General features: G+C 31.8%; 1 protein-coding gene across 2 annotated transcripts; it reads left to right on the top strand.

The window, feature by feature from the left end:
* Positions 1–415: 415 nt before the first annotated feature.
* On the top strand, positions 416–5,915 carry LOC7467683 (glucose-6-phosphate 1-dehydrogenase 6, cytoplasmic). Of its 2 annotated transcripts, none has more exons than XM_002298550.4 (16): positions 416–606; positions 875–1,100; positions 1,200–1,285; positions 1,567–1,612; positions 1,694–1,880; positions 2,530–2,687; positions 2,773–2,841; positions 3,083–3,141; positions 3,459–3,495; positions 3,785–3,856; positions 4,141–4,288; positions 4,462–4,557; positions 4,770–4,840; positions 5,088–5,203; positions 5,384–5,429; positions 5,512–5,915. In XM_002298550.4, the coding sequence occupies exons 2-16, from the start codon at positions 927–929 to the stop codon at positions 5,677–5,679; spliced, it is 1,533 nt and encodes a 510-aa protein (XP_002298586.4). In that variant the 5' UTR covers positions 416–606; positions 875–926; the 3' UTR covers positions 5,680–5,915. The 2 variants fall into 2 exon arrangements, with proteins under 2 accessions (XP_002298586.4, XP_024446432.2); XM_024590664.2 differs by having other exon boundaries at positions 425–606; positions 809–1,100.
* Positions 5,916–11,770: the final 5,855 nt, after the last annotated feature.

Below are 11,770 nucleotides of genomic sequence, written 5' to 3'. Positions count from 1 at the left end.
ATATGAATATATAATTATATTTGATACTTCATGTGAGCATATTTCTCACACCAAACATTCTCAATGCCAAGTGGTAGATTCCACCAATTACACGTGGTTTTTGATATATTCTCCACCTGCCAATATCTTGGATCAAGAACATATTAAAACATGAGCTGTCAAGATCATGATCCAATCCTTTGTTTATTTATTGTACCACTAGGATAAAAACAAGGACATAATCGAAATGATTTGTGTAAAAGTGGGTACAGGTCTGAATACAGAAAACATCTGGGTACAGGTATGAATACAGAAAACATCTGGGTACAGGTCTGAATACCAGTACGGGTCCACTGCGGCGGCTTTCAACAGTTTGGTGGGCAACGCACTCCTTGTAATACCGTGCGCACTTTTTTTAACTACTTTTCAAAACGTTTAAAGTATAAGCACAAAAAGACACTCGCTCTCTCTCTCTGTCCCCTTATGAATTATGATATAAATATCTTCTCACCAACTCCTTAAAATCTCGGCAGAAAAGTTTGCACCACATTCTGGGCTCAAACTTGTCACTTGTTGATCTTTAGCATCTCATCAGATTCGATTCATTTCCCAATTCCCATATTTCAGGTTTGCGTTTCTTTTTATTGAAGATCACTTGAGAGTTTGTGTCTAATATTGGTTTGCTTGAATTTTTTGTTTTGTTTTGGTAGTTAAAGCTTTTGTTTAATTTCTTTTATAGTACAACCACGTTTTGGCTTCGATAAAACTAAGGAAAGGAACTGAATTTTAGCGTTTTTGTGTTTGGCAAAACCAATAACCTCGGTTACAGGGCCTGTGAGAAACAAGTTTTTAGTATCTCGATTTTGTAGCCAATATTTTTGTGTTACTGAATCAGATCAGGAAAGGCGGTGCTGGGGAAAGGAAGCAAATCTTGATATATCGAAGACATGGGATCCGGTCAATGGATGGTAGAGAAGAGATCTGGTTTAGAAAATGATTCGTTTCTAAAGGAACATGAGACTCCGTCTGAAAGTGGGTGCCTTTCAATTATTGTTCTTGGTGCTTCTGGTGATCTAGCCAAGAAGAAGACTTTCCCTGCTCTCTACCATCTTTATCGCCAGGTAATTAAAGGGAAATCCTTTTGCTTGCTAATAAAAGATACGGTCTCTTGTGAATCTAGAGAAGTTTTATTGATTTTTTTTTTATGGGATGTTGGGCAGGGGTTTCTGCACCCAGATGAAGTCCACATTTTCGGATATGCAAGGACTAGGATTTCAGATGATGAACTTAGAGATCGAATCCGTGGGTGAGATATCTTGCCTAGCCTCCGTCTTGTGTGCCTGCTTCATTCTTGTGTGCATGTGCTCTATCAAATGTGTTCGTTTTTTACTCCGGTTCACTGTGACAGAGTAAATAATGGGCAAGGTGCTGGGATTTGTGTAGTTCATACCAGGAAGAAAGTAGGGAGCACATAGTTCATAGATGTACTTTGTGACCGCGGCTATGTTTCAGCCATTTTTTTGGGCTAAAGGTTATTGATAAGTATAATGAATATTGCAAATGACTGGGATTGAACAATCATTTCAGATATCTTGGCAAAGAAGCTGAAGTAGTATCAAAGTTCTTGCAACTGGTTAGTCTAGCTCTTTCTATGCGTTGTTTTTTTATTAGTCTGTTCCGGCATGCACCACTAAAATCTTTTTTAACTTCGCAGATCAAATATGTAAGTGGTTCTTATGATACTGAGGATGGCTTTCAGCTATTGGATAAGGAAATTTCACAGCATGAAGTATCAAAAAACAGTGCAGAAGGATCATCTCGAAGACTATTTTATCTTGCACTTCCCCCCTCAGTGTATCCAACTGTCTGCAGGATGATCAGAAAATGTTGCATGAATAAATGTAAGAATTGCTGATCTAATTTGCTTTTGTGGCTTCCAATATCGAATGGAAACATTTTTTGGCCGTTAACTTTACAAAGCCCGACGCTCTCTCTTTTACCATATCCTCTTTTACATCTGGTATTTCTTGGAAGAAAAGAAAAGGTACAAGAAGAAATTCATTTGCCTGAATGCCACTTTTGGAATGGAAAAAAACAAAATATAAGAAAGAAAGATAGAAAGCGAGAACTGCCCTATTTGTGCAGACACTGACAATTAAATTACCTTTTTTGACCGCCTTGCATTTTCTTAAGAATGTCTCTTCAGGGGGTCTTAAAACTTACATTCCAGATTGGCATAACTGGATGCCCCAGTATTATGCACAGCCATCACTGGATCTGCTAATGGTGGAGAATCTTCATATGTTTTTGTTTCAGTTTATCCCCCTAAATGAGATGATGTTTTCTTGTAGCTACAATTATAACATTGATTCATTCATCCTTGAAAGCTAATTGAACTTGCCATTATGTTTGATCCAGATTTGGTTAGATAAATTGTGCTAGACTTCCCAAAGCCATCGTTCAAGTAGCTGTGTCAATTTTCCAGTGTTGCTGGAGACCAGAACTTCTTGTGTTTATCTTATTGACTTCTGTTCTTGTAATCCTTTCCAGCTGATAATGGTGGATGGACTAGAATTGTCATTGAGAAACCTTTTGGCAAAGATTTGGAATCTGCAGAAAATCTCAGTGCCCATATTGGAGAGTTGTTTGAAGAAGCACAACTTTTTCGTATCGATCACTACTTGGGAAAAGAATTAGTGCAGAACTTGGTAAGATACATAGAAATATTTAATGCTCATTGTTCATCAACGTTGGTATCTCTTTTTAATCCTTTTTGTTGCTTGGATTTTGTAGCTAGTTCTCCGTTTTGCAAATCGCTTCTTTTTACCTCTTTGGAACCGCGACAACATTTCCAATGTTCAGGTGAGCATCTTTTGTCATTGGTTGCCAGACAAAAAAATAAATAAATGCTAATGACGAATATGAAATTATAGTTGATAAGTTAATGGTTTGGAAAACACTTCCTAGCTATGAATTTATGGCTTTCAACGATCATCTCAAAACATCAAAGTATGAGAGTCTTCTTCACCAATGTATCTTCTGTTAATTAAAAGCATCAGTGCATCATAAATGACAATCATCATCTCCTTTGTTGCCTTTTCAGATTGTGTTTCGGGAAAATTTTGGAACTGAAGGTCGTGGTGGATATTTTGATGAATATGGGTATGCTCAGTAAACACCAGTTTCTTGTACAGTCCATAGAGCAGGATCTCTTACCAAGAAACCACATCTTTTTTTTCTTTGGAAAGTGTTCGTACTGTAATAACAAGTAGTATACGTAATTTTACTTTCTTTACGCTGGTTTTTCTTCTAGTTTTTGATTCATATCTTCTTGAAAATTAGCAGGGAAATATTTTCTTGAAAATGCAAGGGTTATGGAAACTTTTGTTTTCTGTTAATTTGTATTGTTGAGCTCTTTGGGTGTTTTGTAACTACAAAATCAAGAAGTCACAAGCAGTAACCTTGTTTTTCTGCTGCAGGATTATTCGTGATATTATTCAAAATCACTTATTACAGGTATGGGCAATGGGTTTAAGCTGGACTATTATATGCTTCGTCATCTTTTTTGGAGTCTTAATAACCCCTGCATGTAGGAGAAGCATTTTTTCTGGAGCATTCAGATATATAAATATTGTCTACTTTGGAATTTGTTTTTTCTCATCGAAATAGCTCAGCCTTGTACTTGGGCATATCTTGTTGGTATTCATTTGAACTTGGGATCATGAGCAAGTAGCACCAGTCAAGAGAAAATATGAGAAAGGAAATGAGTTTCATTCGTGGCTAACTATTGTTCTACTTATCACAGATTCTTTGTCTGGTTGCCATGGAAAAGCCCGTTTCTCTCAAACCTGAATATATTCGGGATGAGAAAGTGAAGGTGAGCATCAATCAGTTTCAGATCATCAACTATCTCTCATAATCTCCTGATATTTATAATCTGGAACCCTTTAATGATAATCATGAACCAAAATGCTTCAATTTGTTAGTTCCCTGAGGGATGAAAAGCATTAATTATTGAACCTCTTAGGAGTCCATTTAGACCAAAGCATGTCGTTTAAAATTAATTTTCTGTTGTGCTGTCATCTGTTCCTTCAGAGGTTGATGCTCTGAGTCTTAAGAGTACCCTTTCAATTCAAATACTTATTGTTCAGTGACATTCAGGTTCTTCAATCAGTACTTCCAATCAGAGATGAAGATGTTGTTCTTGGACAGTATGAAGGCTACAGGGATGACCCAACAGTTCCTGATCAATCAAATACCCCAACATTTGCTACTGTTGTTCTGAGAATACATAATGAAAGATGGGAAGGTATATTTACTTTAGGATCCATTTACTCTGCTATTTATGGAACATTTTCACAGTTCAGAGGAAATGATTTCTGAATCTCCTATTTTGGAACCTTAGATATACTTCAGACATCAGATTGATCGAAGAAGCAAAATAGTTTGTTCTCATTGGTGCTTCCATACTTTTTTTCTCAGGGGTTCCTTTCATACTAAAGGCAGGAAAAGCATTACATTCAAGCAAGGCAGAGATACGTGTTCAATTTAAGGACGTTCCTGGTGATATATTCAAATGTATGACTCTGGAACTTTAGAGTTCTGCATCACCACTTCCTCTGTGGTCCATGTTGATTCCTCTGTGGCTCATTTTTTAGAAGTTATGATGGTTCTTTTTGATAAAAAAAATAAAAATGTTTACCTATGTATAAAATTGATTCCCTGCTCCCAAATATGTTAGTTTGGTCCCTGTAAGCATCTTATTGCTTGACCTGTGTTTAATTTTGTAGGTCAAAAGCAAGGAAGGAATGAGTTTGTAATACGCCTGCAACCCTCAGAAGCCATGTACATGAAACTTACGGTATGAGTCTAATTTGGTAATTGCATGCAAAGCCTTTTCCTTTGTCAAATTGCATGAATGTTTTGTCCAGTAAAATGGGACATTAGAGCTAACGAGATTCTGCATTACCTCTGAAATATCATCCTATGCGTTCCCTTTAGTTGTGAGCTGAATGCTCGAGACATTATAAATCTTCAACCAGAGATTATACACTAGATCTCAGGTATCTTTGTGCTTGCCTCTGAATTTCTCTCTGCCACTCATGCAGGTCAAGCAGCCTGGACTCGAGATGTCTACTGTTCAAAGTGAACTGGACTTGTCATATATGCAACGTTATCAAGGGGTTCCCATCCCGGAGGCATATGAACGTCTGATTCTTGACACGTATGACTCCTGCCCTTTGGCCATATTTTTTCAACAAAATATATTTTAGTGCTACTCTTGTCGTGAGAGTTCATAAAGATGCTTGAATTAAGTCCAATGAGCTTAGAAGCTTTAGCGTTATCTAAGAACCAAGGATATAAATAACAGAACTGGTAACGAGTATTGATTTTGGTTTTGCAGAATTAGGGGCGATCAGCAGCATTTTGTTCGCAGAGATGAATTGAAGGTAAATTTTGTTTCAGCTTCGTAAAATATCTGGACTGAAATGGGATATCAAAATCTGATGGTTGCTCCATTTCAATCATCAGGCAGCATGGGAGATCTTCACACCCCTTCTGCACAGGATTGACAATGGTGAAATGAAGCCAAAGGAATACCAACCAGGCAGCCGGGGTCCAGTCGAAGCAGATGAACTGCTGGCAAAAGCTGGTTATGTTCAAACACATGGCTATATCTGGATTCCTCCTACATTGTAGAAATGTAGCCTGCATGGAATAAGCTGCTGTGCAGTTTCCCTAAGAATAGTATAATTTTTAGTTATGAAATACTACCTGAGGTGTTTGTGTTTTATGTACTGCGGCCTTCAGCTAAGCTTGTTGAGAGAATTTGCTTTGGCATGTGAGCAGTCTCCACTCGGAATATGTATAATAAGTACGTGTCTACGTGAGGAAATAAGGAAATAAAATTGCTTTAAGCCGTTGCCAGTGTGTAATGATATTGTAGATTCTCTCTTCGAGCTTTATTAATAATTTTAAATTCTCTCTTATGTTTTTCAACGTGGCAAGCTGTGATTAGCGTATTATTTGTGTGTTAATATATTAAGATTTTAACCACTATTCTACTGTCATGTATTATAAAATTAACATGTAAAAGAGAAAAACTAAAAGATTGATACGAAGTTGAAAAAAATACATGACAAAAATCTTCAACTCAAAACTTTGAATCACTATTATTAGCTATTAAATAAATATATAATTTTTTTTTAAGATCAATTATTAATTCATGTACATGAATTTTTAAAGTTAACAGTAAAATTTTAATTCAAACAAATACACTATTTAAAATATTAAAAAATAAATTTGAAAGTACATAAAATTGAAGTGAAAGTAAAAATAAATCCATTATTAAAGTTATATCCTTTGATGTTCGATGTTTTGTGAAATATAATTCATCTATAATCGAATCTGAATCGATATTGTAACAACCCCTTAATCGGGATAAAATAACAATCTCATGTCAACTGGAAAACAAAGTAATTAAATTTTTTCCCTCTCTCAATTCCTCCTTCCTTCACTTGATTCTTCCTTAGATTAGTGTTTTTTAAGTTAGACTTTGTAAGTTTACAAGGTTATTCTCTCATTTTTCTTGTTTTTTTTCTTAGATTTTTTTTTATGTTTTTCCCTTACTTTTCTTTCTCGCTTTTTCTTTTCTTTCTTTTTCTTATTCTGATTCTGCCCAGTCGGCAACATATAAAAGGAAGGAAGAGCTGATTTGTTTTATTTTTTAATGGCAAATAACCATTTTACCCTTAATAAGTCATTTTGCTTTTGTTTGACGGTTTTTTTTTGTTAGCACTACCAAACTCCGTTTATCATAAAATTTTAACCAGATTTTATTCAATATATTTTAAGATCCCTCATAAAATTTCAGCTCAATCTGATGGTCGGATTGAAAATTATGTCCAATAACGTAAAACTGATCAAATTGTGATTTTTTTATCAAATTTCTGAATTTCTCCAAAACTTCTGAAATTTTAACCCAAACTAAAACATCATATTAGAAGGCTCCACACAAATTTTTAGAATTTTTTGATAACTCAATCAAGAATTACAAATTTTTTTTTACATAAAACTAGTCAAAACAATATTGATAAAATCTTGATCTGGGCTATAGCCCACCCAAGCCTTTAACATGCCTCCACCCTTATGTGTGTATATATAATTCTACTAAATCTTTTTCAAAGTTTTCTTTATATTTTTCTAATATCAAGTTATTATCAACTTAATTAATTTTTACAATCTGCAAATAAAATTTCAACATATTCCTATCATTCAAGACTTCTATATTTATACATTACCATCAACACAAAAACTTCATCTTTGTCTTCCATATTTCCTCAAGAAAATTAATTATTTTATTATTCCAAAATGTTTCAAGTAATGGGACAATTAACTTAGTTAAGACATAAAACCAACACATATTCATATTAATGCAAATCGAATTTAAAACTTAGTTTACATAAATATAGTCATATGGGTTCAAAAGAAACTAATTAAGATACATCAGCCATCTTTAATTTAGATTTATACATTACTTGGTCATAAAATTATATTACATAACAAAATATACATTGATTTCATAAAATTACAAATGCAATATACATTACTTGTCATGACGCTGTAAAGTACCTGAAATTTATATAATACTCAACATAATTAGTTTATACACAAAATATTTACTATTATTATTTTTACATGTAATTATTCACAATTGATACAAGTCGCATGATTTAAGAACGCAATATCTTCTCTTGCCAAGCCAACATTTGTTTCATTTCTACATTACGAATTTCTTTGATTACCCATTAACCAGGGTACTAGTTCTAGTAACCAGGATATCGATATCTTCATCTTTCCATTAACCAGGATATTAATTCCATTAACCAGAGAATTGATATCTTCATCTGCCCATTAATCAAGGCACTAGTCCTATTAATCGGGGTAACTAGTTTCTCAACCACTCATTAATCAGGGCACTGATCTCATTTAACAAGGTAACTAGTTTCTTCAACAATTTATTGTTTATCATATAAGGTTACTATACATTTAAAGAATAATTACAAACACAATTAAATAATGTTCTAGTTTTAAGGTGTCGAACACTTACCTGATATCTGAGCGCGTGAAATGATCCCTTACTGTTGAGTTGGTCCTGCGGCCTCTCCTGTACGAGCAGGAACAATATATCATTTGTCATTTATTCACAATAAAAGTCAATTTTATTTTCTATACATATTTCAAATTCTCTACGACATACACTCATTCAATCACAATACTAAAGTTCTGCATAACTATTAACTCTTTCAAATTATTAAAACATTCATGTTTCACATTTATACTTCCTAATCTACTTTACTTAACATGGATAGTTCTAACTTAATTTCTATTTATCAAGTCATCCTTTTAATTCTCATTTTCTTCACACTTACAATTCTATACTCATCACACAACAATCAAAACTTTTAAAACTATTATTTTTAATAAAAAAAATCCATAATATGGCCGGTTCTAAAAACCTTATTCCTTTTTATTTATAAATCCAATTTTCATCTCAAAACTTTATTTATAAATCCAATTTTCATCTCAAAACTGCTCATTAACATCTATTTCACATTTCTATAATTCAACTTGTAATCTTAGTCATATCTCTCACCAAATTCTACTCCTTTATAATTCTAAGTTCATTAAATATTTAATAACAACTAAATAATTTTATTAAATCCATTCCAATCCACCATAAATACATCAACACATATTAATTACACAAAACTACACAAACATTTATTAAATTTCCATGTTCCTCGTTTTTCTCCAAAATGATCGATCCTGGTTCTCTCTAAAACACCCAATTATTTTCTTCAATCATTCATTATTTACATCATCTACAACATATTTCTTCACAATTTCATCAATTTTATATTTTCCCTAAATTTTCTTCTAAGAACCCTTATTCAAAAATATAAAACTTATGTCTTAAATCCATTTCTTTTCATTCAAAATTGTTTAAATAAGTAGAACTTCTTACCCGGCAATAAAATGGATTTCGAAAGCTAACTGGTCAAAGTTTTTTCCACTCTTTCAATTTTCATCCTCTTTATCATGAGTAACAACCCTAATTTTGTACTCTCCCTCACTTAATTTCCTCTTAAATCTTTGCTTGATGGATTGGTTGGTGTTTCACACTTCCTAACTTATAAATCTTACCTAATTTCTACTTTTTTTCTCAAGAATTTTTAGTGTTTAGCTCTCACAATTATTTTCTCTCTTTCTCTTCTTTATTTCCAGTTATGTTGAAAATTTAAGGAAGAAGAAGAAGTTGAGTTTTGCAGCTTTTAAGTTCAAATGATCATTTTACCCTTGATGAGCTCTTTTAAATTTATATTCGGTTGTCAATATTTCATGTAACCTTTCCAAACCTGATTGTCCTAAAATTTTACCCTACTATAAATCAATATGTTATAAGACTCTTTGTAAAATGTTAGCTCGGTCCAACGATCGAATTGAAAATTGCGCTTAATAGCGTAAAACTGCTAGAGAGATGATTATACACTAAAATTTGAATTTCTTGTTTCATTGTTCTATGTATCGTAATAATTATTCCACTAAATTCTTAAGACCATCATGTTATTCCAAAATATATTTATTTTACTTTTTCACCTTTAGGTACATTTACGGCTTATTATCGTTTCACAATATTATTATTGGTTTTCTAACCAAGATTTACACACACAATATATATATATATATATATATATATATCGCTAATTAGAAATCGCAATATTCCTTTAACACTATAAAATTTGTAACCGGTGATTACAACTATTTTTTAACATTAGTTTATTATAAATTATTTTTATTTAATCAAATTGAAAGCTTATATCATAAGTGATGTAATCGAATTTTTAAGGAGATATTATTTTCTTAGTTATTATTATATAGTTTAAGGAATTGTTAATTTTATTTTTTTTCTCTGGTTTATTATGGACTTTTATTAATCTTCCTTTATTTTCAAGTTTTTTTTTTATATTTTGTTTAGGTTGATTTTTTTAGCTTATTTAAGAGTTGTAAACTTCTCAGAGAGACAAACTACATATAACCTATTTATCTAGTAATAAAAATACGATTTAGAGTTCTATGTGACAACCTTATTCGGCTTCAATTTTATCTTTTTAGCTTGTTTTCTTTCTTGTGTTATTTTTGTTTGCGTTAGTTGATACCATAACTCAATGCTCTCGATGGTTATTTGCTTTGAAGTGTGCTAGAATAACCATGACTGAAAAAATATAGTAGAATATAATGCGCTCATGTAAGAGGAGATGAGAAGATTCCCCCTCGAGAAAGAGATGTCCAGAAACTAGTGATGGAAGATATGCAAAGATAAATTGCATAATTGAAGAACTGGTGATAAAAGATATGCAGAGATAAATTGAAAAATTAACCTATCAGTTGACAGAGGTGAGGAGCTTGGAGGGATTATAAGAAAAGTGATCATAGATTCATGACTAATTTTAAGAACTCGTTACAGAAGTACGATTAAAGGAAGTAACTTTTTAATCAGGATCAATACAAATATGATGTTTCAAATGGAAAGGTTAGGTATATAAATGGTTGGACGATCGAGAAAAGAGCAGTTTAAACTCGAGGATGAGTTTTCTCTAACCCAAAGAGACTGATGTTGAGGGATTTTTTAGGAGATATGACTTTTCTTAGTTATTATTATTTAGTTTAAAAGATTAGTAATTTTATTTTTTCCTAATTTGTTCAGGACTTTTATTGATTTTTCTTTATTTTCAGGTTTTTTAGTTGCTTAGGTTAGTTTTTGAGCTTATTTAAGAAGTTGTAAACTTTTTAGAGAGACAAACTACATTATATTTATTTTTTTATAATAAAAATACGAATTAGAATTATGTGTGACAACTATTTTCAACTTCAATTTTATCTTTCTAGCTTTCTATTTTTATTGTGTTGTTTTCAACTGCGTTAGTTATTATTAGAGCTCCACTTTATTAAGTTTTGATTTAGAGTGTATATTGAATATTTTCTTATAAGATGTGTGTGTATTGTTTAAACTAGATTAACCCGCACCAATACCTTTCAAATTTTACAAAATTTTAGATATGGTATAGCTATTGTTTTCTTAAATAGGAAGGATAGTATAATTGTTAAATTATGTATTATATTTCTTTCAGAAACCAACAGTAATTAATAATTTTTTAAAAGTCAACAATAGTTAGGAACTCAACTTCGATATGTATTGAGAAAATAAATATATATGATATATTTTTTTAAAACAAATTGTGTTATTTGTGTTCTAGAATAGAAATTTTTTAGATTCAAATTTAATTTTAATCAATAAAAAATTCTAAACATCGATACTAAATTGAACAAAGTGCTATAAAAATTATACAAAATTTAGGTAAAGAATTTTTAATAAATATGAGATCTATTATTATTATTATTATTATTTCTGTTGAAACATAATTGGAATGATATAAAAACTCATAATTATAATAACCACAACAACACACATTTGATTATATTTGAATGATCAAAACTATTTAGAGGTAATCCAACTAGTTTTAGGTGTGTATAATAAATGTTTTTTTTTATTCATGAATAAGAGATATTCTTAGATCAAGTTACATGTCCATTGAAAATTGAAAATAGTAGATCCTAGCCCGTAGAAGAACTCTGTTTGGGATTGTGGTAGCGATTTAAAATGTTTTTCGCTTATAATACATCAAAATAATATTTTTTTATTTTTTAAAAATTATTTTTGAAATCAGCA

Source organism: Populus trichocarpa, chromosome 1 (assembly GCF_000002775.5).
Source record: "Populus trichocarpa isolate Nisqually-1 chromosome 1, P.trichocarpa_v4.1, whole genome shotgun sequence".
Classification (NCBI taxonomy): domain Eukaryota; kingdom Viridiplantae; phylum Streptophyta; class Magnoliopsida; order Malpighiales; family Salicaceae; genus Populus; species Populus trichocarpa.
The sequence above is the reverse complement of the archived record's forward strand: the minus strand, read 5'-3'. Positions and strand labels throughout refer to the sequence as shown.